This window comes from Podarcis tiliguerta, assembly GCF_965153285.1.
Source record: "Podarcis tiliguerta genome assembly, chromosome: 1".
Classification (NCBI taxonomy): domain Eukaryota; kingdom Metazoa; phylum Chordata; class Lepidosauria; order Squamata; family Lacertidae; genus Podarcis; species Podarcis tiliguerta.
Window position 1 is genome coordinate 101,938,048 of NC_139534.1, and position 13,133 is coordinate 101,951,180.

Here is a 13,133-nt window from a genome sequence, read left to right on the forward strand (position 1 = left end):
ATAATGGCAATAGTGCCCACCTGAGAGATGTCAGAACTGAGTTCTGTTGAGTTCTGGCTGAAAAGAAGCCCTGGGCATAACAATTTCAAAGTCATAGCATTAACTACCAGAATGCTCCCAATTATACTCATATTACCGTAAAACAAAAGATAGAACACCCCTTAAGAACCATAGAATTGTAGAGTTGGTAGAATTATAGTCTGAGCTCCTGCATTGTAGGAATCTTAACTAAAGCATCCCTGACAGATGGCCATCCAACCTCTGCTTAAAAGCCTCCAAGGAAGGAGAGCCCACAACCTCCCGAGGGAGACTGTTCCACTGTCAAACAGCTTTTGCTGCCAGAAAGTCCTTCCTGATGTTTAGTTGGAATCTCCTGCTAAACAGTCAGCTCTACTGTGCCAGTTATAGGTGCCCTTGGGGATGCCTACTCTTGCCAAGGCTGATTGTGTGTTGGGGGCTAACTATTTCCTTACCAGGAGCACAAGGCTAGGCAAGAAGTGGGTGATCACTTCAAGCTTAACCCTAAGAGAGTCCAAAGGAAACACTGCACTGATCTGGAAATAGGTTCTTTTGAAGCTACACCATCTTGTAGGCCCCTAATTAAAATGCACATTACACATTACACCTTGAAAAGAGCTTTGATATACAGTAAATCCCCTGACTCTACTAGAGTCTTCTGTTAAGACTTCTGAGTCACCCCTCCTAAAGATGACTTATTCCTGGAGCTCATAAAAATGCCTTTAAATGACAAACAGCTTGAACTGCAACAAGTGTGAAATACTTTCAAGGCATCTGGGGCATTTCAAAGAGAAAAATATTCCATACTTCTCAAGAGTTGATGATTGAGTTGGCCTATTGATGGAGACATTATAGATTTCTGGGAGGAGGAAAAAAAACATGCCACCATATAGATTTCCAGCAAATGCACTTAGTACATATACTTGCCAAGTGATGTTAGCTCTTTCCTTGAATATTTATGGGGGAAGTATTTTGTTGTTATTTCAGTGACAAATAGTCCTCATCCTCTTTGCTGTACCCCAAGATACAAGTACATTCAGAAAGGGTTATATATCACTCGCATATAACAGTCTCTGTGAAAATGCTCTGTGCTCCATAATCTCTTGCTTAACTGGAGCGCTGCTTTAAGCAAAGCTGTGTGGTGTAAATCACTCATTTTCCTCCCTGAGAACCTCTCTCCCTCTGGTGTCTCATGAGTCTGCAGTAGATCTCTCACGGGAGTTAGGATTCTGATCCCAGCTGTTCTGAAATGCAAGCAAGCTTCTCCCAGGCTTTTACTAGCCCTGACACAACTCTCTGGGGAATTACAGTAGTGCCTGCTCTAAACCAGGAGCTCTGCAATGTCCCTTCACATGTGCACTCAACCCCGCGAGAGGCGGTGATTCAGTTTGGTAAAATCGAACACAGCGCAGGGGCACACATGTGAAAAGCAGAGCCAAATGTGTGCAGCCTTTCACACAAATCTTTCCCACCAGGTCAACACTCTTACTTCTAGTGGTATCTGATGGTGTAAGAAGAATTTAAAAAAAGCTTTGATTGTTGTTTTCAGAGAATGAGTGTTCCAGAGTGCCTACCTTTCCCTATTTATTAACCCCACAACACTTTTTGCAAAAAAACCAAAAAGGTGCTTTATTAAGGATGGGGAAGAATAACTGGTTGGGGATGAAGGAAATTGGAACAAGTTGCACAGGAAAACAACATGTGTTGATTCCTAGTCAAAATATGCTGCTGTTGTTCTTCAAGCATGGAAGCCTCTTTCGGGCTGGATTCCTCTTTCACAACATTAAGGTCTTTTGAGAAGCATCAGTAGCTCCACATGAGCAGTGTTCCTGCTTTTATCCCACCGATTCCCATGACTGGTCAGTTGACTTTTTTGTATTTTGTGTACAGAGAGAGGTGGTGTTTCATACTGGTGACTGAGCTACAAATTAGGAATTCCCTGATTCCAATCTTACCTCTTTAATGATCTCATTAGGTAGTCTTAGGCAAGCCACTCTCTTTCAGTCTCATTTCTCCCATCTGCCATATTGATGATAATATTGACTTACCTTACAGGGTTGTTGTAAGGAGTACAAAACGAGAATGCACGTGAATACTTCAATACTTGGTAGTGCTGTACAAATGTTAAATATTATTTATTACCTTTATTGTTATGAACTGGCTGGATGCAGGAGTGGTGGGAGGCAACAGCTATGGAACCCCCAAAGGAACCCCCAGGAAAAGAAGGCTCAGAGCCAGGGGACTGATGGCGAGACAACGATGAGTGGTCAGAGAGAGAAGACTGGGAGGAGGAGGTGTCAGAAGCTGAAGAGGCAACAGGGTTTAGTGAGCAGGAAGAAACTGAGGCAGAGAGCAGTCCTGATTCACAGACTGGAGAGGAGGGCCAAGAGACAGAGATGAGGCTTGCTGCTGAAGCATCCAGGAAGTCTCCCCCTCCTGCTGTGGTGAGCTCCCCTCCTGGTCTCCCAGAACACACAGAGAAATGAAAAGAGCAGAGGAGAGATTGGTTGCACATAGATGCAGTCTCTGATTGCTTAGGGAAAAGCTTAGGCAGCTGGGGGAAGGCAGAGACCTTCACTCCTCGCAACTGCCTCATACTGGGAAGAGTTGCAGGAATCACTAGGCATGTGCTGTTTTGGTTTGTTTGAATAAATAGTTAACACTGACACCAGCATTTTTTAAATCACTGATCTACACCTGACTCTGGCTCCTGACATTTATTGAAAAAAATCCACTATAGATGTTCCACTATAGTGCTGTTACTATAGTGCTCAAGTCTTGCTCTGAACTTATAGACATGTAGCTGGCCACTGTGGGAACAAAAGGCAGGCTAGCTAGGCCTTGGGTTTGATCCCCCCCCTTCCTTATTACTGATGCACATCTCAATCTGCAACTTTTCCCTTTTCATGTGCCTGGCTGATAAAAGGAGGCAATGTGATTATCTTGTCACTGATGACTTGGGATAAATTATGTTGTAGCTCTTGCATATGTACACCTGAGGACCTTCCAATGTAGGAATGAAGACTTTATTCCACTCACTGGACGTGAAAGAGGATGGAATAAATATTTGAGGAAGGTCACCCTATTATCTGACAACTGAGGGAGGTGAATAATTTTCACAGCAAAGTTTTGGATAAAGTTGAAAGCGAAGTTCTGACAAGAGAAGGTTCAAGATGCAGTAGTCAAGCTGTGAGAGAATCAGAGCAAACAAAATTCTTAAAATGACATTCTGCAGCTGAAGTTACTTGCATAGCAATTTGCATTTCTAGAATACCAAACAGTTAGTGGTGCTAGTGGTCACTTCGTGGAGAAGGAAAGAGACTTTCTACATTCCCCGAGGTCCTGCATATGTCAAGGCTGAAACCTGGAACTGAAAACAGATTCTGAGACCGAGCTAAGTCCTGCTGGGTTTCGGGAGGGGATGACAACTCAAGGCCATGTTGGAAGCAGTCCTTCCACACACCCACCCTCCTCAAAAGAAAAGAATAGATCGGCAGCCTTCTGTTTCTCCAGCAGCAAACAGGGTTGCCAGAAGCATGACTGCAGCTGCATGGAAATAAATGGGGGGGGGGGGGGAGGGTAGCCGCTGAAGAGAGATGTCGCCCGCGTTTCTTCCCTTGGCTCCAGATCCCGAAAAAGAAACCTGCGGCTGCTGCTGGACAGCTCCCCGGCTGCTCCAGTTAGAAGCCTCGGATTAAGTTGTCCTAGGAAGAAACCCTGAGCTCCTTGGCAAAGCACCTCGTAGCAGAGTCGCGGCTGCTTCAGAGCTGGAAAAGCGGCTTCCTTATAGTTAGTTTGCCTTTTCCTCAGCGGAATTACACGGCTGGGGAAACGGGATACCCAAACAACGGCAGCGGTCGGTCGAGGAACCGGCAAGATACTTCCAGGGGCTTCTTTTCAATAAAGCGAATCAAGAGAAGGATCGTTGTTATCACTAATTTTGATTGCGAAAGGGTTTTCTTGTTGTCTATTGGAGTCCCCCACCCGCACCTCCTACCCATAGGAGCCAACTCCCTCTGGCCCCAGTCAAATATTTGAGGGTGCCGCCTCCCCGAAGTTGAGGGGCATTGCCAGTCAAGTAGTGGGTGGGTGTGCTTCTTCATGTGATCGATTATGCGCCCCCCCAATATATTATTCAAGTTGGCACCCCTGCTCCAGGCGCCTCCCAGCTCCCCCACTCAGCCCTTCCACGTGCGGGGAGCTGCGATCCCCTGAACTAGCGCTTGCTGAGGAGACTTTTCCCCGCGCGTTTGCCATCTGAGGCAAGTTCCGAAGAAGGAGACTCTGCTCGCCCGGGAAGGTGAGGCAAAAAGGAAGGGCGCCGGGCCGAGGGGGCAGTTCGGCGCGGCCAGGCACCTGTGGGGGCCACTGGGCGGGAAACTCTCTGAGGTAAAGGGCCCCACCCCCACCTCCTGGCGCAGGCTGGGAAGGTGGCCTCCCTCCTCCCCTAGCTCCGATTCTCCCGCCTTTTCCAGTCCTCTCCCTCACCCCCCTCCCCTCCCTCTCCTCTCCCCTCGCCTTCCCAACTCCTCATTGGCAGCCCTGGGCCGGAGAGAGGATGACGCGCGGGCTCCCCAGAGGTGCCTGAGGTATAAACTCCCGTCGGGCACGCGGAGCCGCCGGTGGAAAGGGAGCGCTGCCGTGGGGCGTCGCGGAAGATGCCGCGGGGGTTCCTCGTCAAGCGGAGCAGGAGACCGGGGGGCTCTTACCGGGTGCGCCCTCCTCCGGGACTGCCCCCCGCGCCCTGCCCCGCGGAGGAGACGCCCCGCGTCCCGGCGCCTTCGCCCGAGCCGCCTCCGCAGCAACAGCTGCTGCCTCAGCCCAACGCCTCGCTGGCGGCCGTGTGGGGCGCAGGCACCTCGGACAGCACCGCCGCCGCCTCAGCCGCCGGAGAGTCTCAGCGCTGCGCGCGCTCCCCCGCCTCGGCGGAGTCCTTCCCTGCGGGGCCCGCCTTGGCCGCGGCGGAGAAGCTGCCACTGCTTCCTCGCACGCCGCTGCCGCCGCTGCCGCTGCCGCTGCCGCTCTCTCTGCCGGCCACGTCGGCGCCGCCGCCGCCGCTTTACCCGGCGCTCAAGCGGGCGCCCCGCGCCAAAGCGCCTCCGACCAAGAAGTTCAAGGCCGTGCGCAAGCTGAGCTTCGCAGACGAGGTGACCACGTCGCCCGTGCTGGGCTTGCGGATCAAGGCGGCGTCGGAGGGGGCGTCGGAGGGGCCCCGCGGGGCAGGCCCGCCGCTGCTGGGCGAGTTCGTGTGCCAGCTGTGCAAGGAGCCCTACGCCGACCCTCTGGCGCTGGCGCAGCACCGCTGCTCGCGGATCGTGCGCGTCGAGTACCGCTGCCCCGAGTGCCACAAGATCTTCAGCTGCCCGGCCAACCTGGCCTCGCACCGCCGCTGGCACAAGCCGCGCCCGCCCTCGGCGCCCGGCCCCGCCCAGGACAAAGAGAACAGCCGCGGCCAGGCCGGACCAGATCAGCACCACGGCGCCGCGGACAGCTCCTGCTGCCGGGACCCGCCGCAGCCGCCGCCGTCCCGAGCCGCCCAGCAGCAGCAGCTCTGCCCGGGCGGCGAAGCGGGCGCCGCCGACGGCTCCAGCCTGGGCGCGCCTGGCGGCGAGCTCTTCCTGTGCCCCTATTGCCACAAGACCTTTCGGCGCCAGGCGTACCTGCGGAAGCACCTGGGCACCCACCAGGCCCCCGGGGCGCTGGGCTACGGCGGGAGCCCGCCGCCTGCGCAGCAGATCACGTTCCCGTGCCACTTGTGCGGGGCGCACTTCCCATCGGCGGACATCCGGGACAAGCACCGACTGTGGCACGCCGTGCGGGAGGAGCTGCTGCTGCCCCTGGGGCAGCCCGAGGGCAGCGTGGCGCACGGCGAGCAGCAGATCTTCTCCTGCAAACATTGCCCCTCGACTTTCTTCAGCTCGCCCGGCCTCACTCGGCACATCAACAAGTGCCACCCGTCGGAGAACAGGCAGGTGCTCCTGTTGCAGATGCCTGTCAGGCCGGGCTGCTAGATGGGGGGTGGTGCGCAAGTGTGGGGGTATGTGTCACCGACTCGAACCGCTTCTTTACCAGACTTGAACTATGAAATTCCCAGATGCTCAGACTGACCGATTCTCCAGTTAGCGGGAACCGATTTATACGATAGAGTTCTTTCGCCCCCTAAGCCTTGATCCTCAATCCCTGATGGTGGACACCCGAACGAATCCTATCCGAACTGTAATTCCTATGGAAAATCGCAGTGCATAGCCCAAGGAAATCACCAGACTTTAGAAGTACGTCATGCCAAACGTTTTTAATGTATGAACACAAATTAGCCTTACTGCCTTATGAAAGGGTAGAGTGCACTGTATATTCTGTGAATCCAGTTTCCACTTACAGTACTTAAAACTTGTCACTTCAACAAAGCTAAAGGGAAAGCGAGCCAACCGTCTATTTGAGGCGGAGTGGGAATCACCCCTTCCACTACAGGACTGAAAAATGTGACATTGCTTTAAGTGTGGGTGTGGGGTGGAGAGACATTTTTCTGTGTACTCGAAATACTATAGCCAAACCTAGAGCCATCTGTGTGCCTGCCTGCGAGTAAAAGCTGTCTAGGGAAAATGGGGGCCTGAACGATTTCATTCCGGTCACTCCTGTCCCTAGGATCAAAGTACATTCCGACATTGTATTTAACAAAAAAATATTATTAATTCTCCAGGAGAACTAGTTAGCCCTCATACTTAATTAGTGGAATCTGCCTCTCCAGCCTCTGAGGGTTTAAAGAGTTTAATTTGCTGTGAAGTGTTTTATTCGTTGTATCTTGTATTACAACACCGTCTGATATTTGTAGAAAGTCAGCGTGCAGTCCTATTATATATACATATAAGTACATATATAAATATATACATACATACAATGTGCAAAGTTCCCTTTGTCTGCTCTTGCTCATTGCTGGCTATTAAATTCTGGATTGATGATTTTTTTGGTAGTTTATTCTGCCTATTTTCTGAGCATCTTGTTCCATTCTTTTAAGTTAAAAAAAATATGATATGCAAAAGGGAGCGCATACAAAAAGAGAAAGCAGGAAGCTACTTTGAAGTCCAAAATGTTCAGCCAGAATTTCAAGATTCATGAAAATTGTTCAATTAGTCAAACAAAGCATTAGTCTTTCTTTTTAACAGCCACCCCCATCCTACATGGCAAACCAAAGAGCTTCAAAAACAGCTTGCACTAACGCATAAGGATCAGTTGTTAAATGTACAAGCCTAATAGTGTACTGGATTACTTCAGCAGACATCTTTTTGGACCCCAGCCTTCAAATCTAGTAACCATTTTAGAAATTCTGGTGGTCAACTTCCTCTCCAACTTCTTCACCGATACATTTGCTGGAAGTCCACTTTTGCAAACCTGTCTGTAGATAGGGGGCAATTTTTATTGATTAAATTTGCATAGTCCTTTGTAAATTGATACTTATAGCTGGATTTAACTGTTGTGCAGAAGTATTGATCGATGGAAGATGAGATACGGAAAGGCAACTTCATTTTAACTAGGGTAACATTAGTGAAATTATTTTGAAACTTGAAAAGTATGTAGAATTTAAGTATTTCTATATACTTAACTTTTAGGAACTAAGTTAGATAATGATTTTACCTTAATGAAAAAAAATATTTAAAGCCTTTCTTTAAGGGAGTTTCCAAAGAGACATTTTACTGTCAAGGAATTGTCAACTGCTTCAATTTTAAGCTGCTATTATAATGTAGCTATTTGAACTTGTTCTACTTTGGAACCCAAACAGGCATTCATTATTATTATTTTTGCATGGATGTTTTCAGCAATATTAATTCAACATTGAATTCTTCACTTTATACAGCATTATCAATACAATCCGCTTAAGCAAAATTTATTGAGCCAGAAAGGAAGGATTTAGGCAAGCATTATCTTGGAACTACGAAGTGGGACTAAGGTGGCAATCCTATATACTTACTTGGAAGTATCACAGAACTTAATATTTATGTGCAGGATTGCCCCGAAAAGGGACTGTCAATTAAGAAGATTGCTGTAAAAGCTTTGCAATCTTACAACCATGAGCCATTCCATGCCTGCTCTCCACTCTCCTCATGAAGCTAATAATACTGTGATTGATTTAAGCAATCTTTCCAATATTTGCAGTGGAATACAGAGCATACACAGGTGGTAAGAATAATTTTATTGTATTATTAAATAGCATGTCTTTTTTCAACCATTACAAATTTGTATATACTACACGGTGAACAAATACATCAATATATATTTCTATAGTTGCCCAGGTGAAGGACAGATATTTACACATGCAGTTAGTACCGGTGCCATGCTACATTTTGTTAGAGCAGAATATGGCGAACAACATAGTTGTATTTTTTCGGTATGAAAATACGTCTGGGGGTAGTGGGAATTTGGAGTGGAATGTGTTTGTGCATACATCTGCCGCTACAAGGGCACAGTCCCTTTTTCTCCCCAGTAATGGTACATAGCTCAGAGCAAATGACTGACATGGCAAAGTGCTTGAAAGTATGCATATCTTACAGATAGACCAAGGGACAGTTTTCGGAAGAGAAAGGCTGACAGTGGCCATAACTCGCATCTGGAAAGCAAATACTAGCAGGAGAGTAGAAAGCTGTTAGCATTTCAGCACTGGGATCTTGCTGTGGTGCCTGTCCACCAGCGAATGACAGTAAGAGAGATGGTGATGGGCCTCTGTTTACTTGAAGGGCTTGAATTCTTATCACATATATTCTCTGTACATAATTCTGTGTCTCCTAGTGACCTTTGCAGAGGACTCCAGAGGTGCATCTTCATTTGAATAGTACATTCATTTGCAAATGGTACTTTTTTATTTAGAGGGTTGTACAAAAAAAACAGAGAAACATGCCTGCAGTCTCCAGCCCCAGGTGTGGCTAGCAACAGACCCAGAGGATAAAACAGGGTCTCACAATGTAAAACGGGTGCAGAAATGACCCTACACTGACAAGTCATGGAAGCAAGGAATTAGATAAAAATATTCTAACGAAAGCCAAGATCTTTTCAGTTTGAAATAAAATTCCAATATGGTTCTCTAAAATAAACAAACAAGTGGACAAATGTGGGACAAGTCTTCCATACAGAGGGGAGACAAACATCTCAGGAAAAGGGGCTGCAGGCTTCACCCATTCTTAGGTCTTGTTGGCTGAGCCAGAGGAGCGCCGTAGTTTCATGGACATGCGGCTCTTGCTAGTCCGGGGAGAAATGGGGAAGGCTAGATCGGGCCCGTCCATCTGCGCTGCTGTTGGAGCTTCGGACGCCTGAGTCTCTGGGTAGGAGCCTATGGGAAACAAGAAGACCCCCATATATGAGAACAATCTGTTGGTGCTTAGGAAAGAGCAAGTCCCCAACAAATACCTGCCCCTTCGTTAGACACAGAAGAAACCATACTAGCTCATCTGCTACAATCATTAACAAACCCATTCCACTCTATATGAGTGGAAGGCTGATGGCAAATCTAACTAAGCTCTGAAGGAAGGTCAGAACACAGCAAGAGGCTGGGGAGATACTATACAGGACTGAGGTTGGCACCCATTTTCTACTTAACACCCTCGTCACATGAATTCCTACAGGATTCAACAGGGCAGAAGCGTGAATAGATCATGCTAGCTGGATGCACTACATGGTTCGGTATCTTTGTAAAAGGAACAAGATGAATCTGAAACAAACCCTTCCCACATATAGGCCCCCCAAAATAAGTTGCAGGAACAGCAGCAAAGGAGTTAGGTTGATAAGATTTATTGCAGTGTCCAGACTTCTATGAGAGATGCAAAACAGGTCAGTGTTTTTCCCCTAAGCATGCTCCGTGTTCAGCCTTCAGCTGCCAGAAAGGAAAGACAATTCTTTCTTAAATCTACCTAATTAATGAAGCTGTGGAAGATGAATTCTTGTATGCATTTGTAAAGATCTCTCTCTCTCTCTCTCTCTCTCTCTCTCTCTCTCTCTCTGTGTGTGTGTGTGTGTGTGTGAGAGAGAGAGAGAGAGAGAGAGAGAGAGATCTGTGATCAGATACTTGTTGCCTATCAAATATACATCGTCAATTCCAGCCCTAAGTTCAGACTCCTTTAGCTATATTTTAGGAGCTACATACATTCCATTGGTTCCCTATTGTAAATGTAAACAAAAAAAGTCCAACCTTATTTTAGTACTATGCATGTATTTGGACATATAGTTTGTGCCCTTGCCCTTAGAGAAGAGCTTTTGTTCTAGCGGATGTCCACTAACGGAAGCAATTTTGGCTGATTCCATTTGCATCAGCTCACTCTGCTCTGCAGCCCCCCCCCCCACTCTCTGGAGCTGGTTTTCAGGGAGTGCTGAGGGATGCAGCAGGGAGGGGGAATCAGGAAAAATAGCATACCCTCTTCTATTAACATAGGCATCTGCTGGAAGTAAAGTGCTTCTATGATCACAACAGCACCAACTGGATTCCACCAGAAGCCAATTGCTTTTAAGGGACTTTATACACACACAACATCAGATTCATAGCCAATGGCAGTACAGAAGTCCTACCGGGCCAAAGTTTACAACAATTTCAACAGGATTCCCTTGTAATTGAGTTAGTAAATGAGTAATTTATTATAATATTTAAAATTAAATAATTTCCTCTAAGGGCAGATCCACGACATCTTCATCAGGAACAGTATTTTTTGCTCAAGAACAGTTTATTAAAATTTACGCATAGGTCAGAATTCAAAGAACCCCATGCGCAAGTGGAAAGTCACATTCACAAGGAAATGGCCAACCATCCCCTTGCAGCCACCTCACAACCTATTGCGTCAAATCTTCCTTTGAGGTGCTTTCTAACCTTCAAGAGGCATATTTTCAGAGTCATGAAGGGCTGCAGTGGGAAGGTCCCCCTCTGAAAAATCCCTGGGTTGTTCCATGTGTGACCCGTTTGGATCCTATAACATTTTGAATGCTTCTGAAGCATTTGGATAAAATTACCACTTTAAAAATGACCTGAGTATTTTAGTATTACTACCGCTTTATGAAAAATGCTTTGATACAGAAAAGCACTTTTAAGAAAATGTTTTCACTATCTCCAAAGTTAGAACAACCAACATTCACGTCCGAGTTCCTGCTGAAGGCATATAAATCTCAGGACACATTTCTTGCTTTCATTCAGCTAGATTTCCTAAAGAGGTTACTGCAAACCATCATGGCCGGGTCAGAAGTCTAACACTGCTTTTAAAGAACACTGCCATAAGCCTGATCTAATAACTCAAATGCTATTGCGTCTGCTTTGGCCAAACACGTTCTGAAACTGACAAAACCTCTGCTTTTGCTCTCCAAATGTGTGTGTTTCTTTTTATGATCCAGGTATAGCAGCTCCAAACATTCTGCTAATCGTAAGAGTCGAAAATTTATTGCACCTTCCAAAAAACCCCACAAAACTAAGCAGAAAAGTCCTCTTCCCTACAGGGAAAGGCTGTTTTTTTAACACTAAATTCTATCTTGTTCTAGTTTTACAAGGAATCAAAGCATTTCAAATGATGAGGTAGAGCGTAAAAAATAATTGCTGATGCTCTGCATAGCATACCATTCACAGCTAGCGTGAAAGACCTTCCGTTTCAAGCCTTTGCCCTTTACCTTGAAGTGGCCAATGCTTTCTAGTGGTGGTTTGGGAAGGAGAAGAAATATCACACCATTTCTTTCTTTGTTGAGAATGAAGAAGTGATGAAGGAAGAGGTGGATAGAAGTGAGGAAAAGGGGGAAAAGAGATAAAAAGATAACAGGTGTGAGACGTGAGACACGGACAGCAGAGGTTGGAGGGCATTTACAGATGAGTACAGAAAGGAGAAAGTTAGAATTTGTTATGTCGCTAACGGTGCATGCTAAAGGTTAAAGAGGGATGCATTAGTATGCAAAAAACGAACCTCAACGATCAGGAAGAATACTCACCGGCTACAGGTTACAAAAGAAGAAGAAAAAGGAAAAGAAAAAAAAAGAAAAGAAAAAAATAGTTCGATAAAAATAGTTCTGATTCAGCAGGGTCATTGCTATAAATAACACAACCATAATGGCACAAACATTTCTTTCCTGTTTGTGAATCATTTACACATTTCTACCAAAATTATCTGCGATAAAATATTACATGGCAACAGTTGGCTTCCCCTAGCTAGCCGGTTTCCCATGAAAAAGAAATGAAGTTCTTCCTAAAATTCTTCCCGTAGTGCTAAAGCATTTTCCACTGAGCAAACTCCACTGAGCAAATTCACCAACTTGCAAAAGAAATATAAATGCTAAAGAAATACTTAGTATGGTTTCTGGACACAGAATAATTTAACTTGGCAAGTAACTGGAAATTAATGATAATGCTTTAGTGAAAATAGGAGCCAGGTAAGTCTGACATGTACATGCAGCACAATTCTAGGTAAGTGTACCGGGAAGAAATTCCTACAGTGTTCAATGGGATTTACTCCAATATAAGTGTGCACAGGATTGCAGCCTTACTGTATCTGAGTTTTGTTTGATAGCAATGGGTGAGTAGATTAATACTGGGTTTTTCCTTCGTATTTTTTGTTTCACGTGTAAGGCATTTTTGGTTTCTTTCATGTAATAAATGTTCACTTTAATCCCAAAGCAGGTGATACTAACGTCAGTACTAATGAACATAAATACAAAACAAACCTTCAACTGATGAAAATGCAGAACTAGAGCCTAAAAGTGCAGTAGTGATTAACACAGAAGTTGACAAATATATATATTTTAGATCACCTTCTAGCCTTCAGTTTTAAACAAGTGGGGGAGAACTATTATATTTGCGTTCCACCCATCTTACAAGGAGGTGATAAAATCCACTATCTGAACACTCCTTAGCTCTAATTACAAAAGGGGTAAGAATAGAAAAGAAAAGAAAGTATGTGAGGTTTCAGTATATCAACATTTAGAATGTTATAAACAATACAGACCAGAGCTAGGAAAGATATAAAAGGAACTGAAATACAAAGGAGGATAGGGTCTCTTACTTAATAAAGATAGACGTTGGTGCAATTTGTAAAGTGATGTGGTTGCAGCTCAACCATGCCTGGATTGAACGGTGGTCTTAAAACATCTGAATGATGAAATAAATAGGGCAG

The 13,133-nt window shown here is 45.9% G+C and overlaps 2 protein-coding genes across 22 annotated transcripts in view; one reads left to right on the forward strand and one right to left on the reverse strand.

Moving 5' to 3' along the window:
* The first annotated feature begins 4,590 nt into the window (after positions 1-4,590).
* Positions 4,591-7,579, forward strand: INSM2 (INSM transcriptional repressor 2). The gene has a single exon (XM_083453069.1). The coding sequence runs from the start codon at positions 4,677-4,679 to the stop codon at positions 6,027-6,029; it is 1,353 nt and encodes a 450-aa protein (XP_083309195.1). The 5' UTR covers positions 4,591-4,676; the 3' UTR covers positions 6,030-7,579.
* Positions 7,580-8,186: 607 nt separating this feature from the next.
* The window catches only part of RALGAPA1 (Ral GTPase activating protein catalytic subunit alpha 1), a 123,143-nt gene continuing 118,196 nt past the window's right edge, over positions 8,187-13,133 (reverse strand). For 10 of the 21 annotated variants that reach the window (XM_083451545.1, XM_083451535.1, XM_083451536.1 and 7 more), the window contains one exon: positions 8,187-9,334. Coding sequence is in view for 14 of the 21 variants with exons in the window: in XM_083451535.1 (XP_083307661.1) it covers positions 9,186-9,334 (149 nt within the window). In the remaining 7 variants the exon portion in view is untranslated. Of the gene's footprint in view, positions 9,335-11,593; positions 11,709-13,133 lie in introns of all 21 variants that reach the window. The other 11 variants (XR_014514051.1, XM_083451550.1, XM_083451549.1 and 8 more) reach the window with 2 other exon arrangements.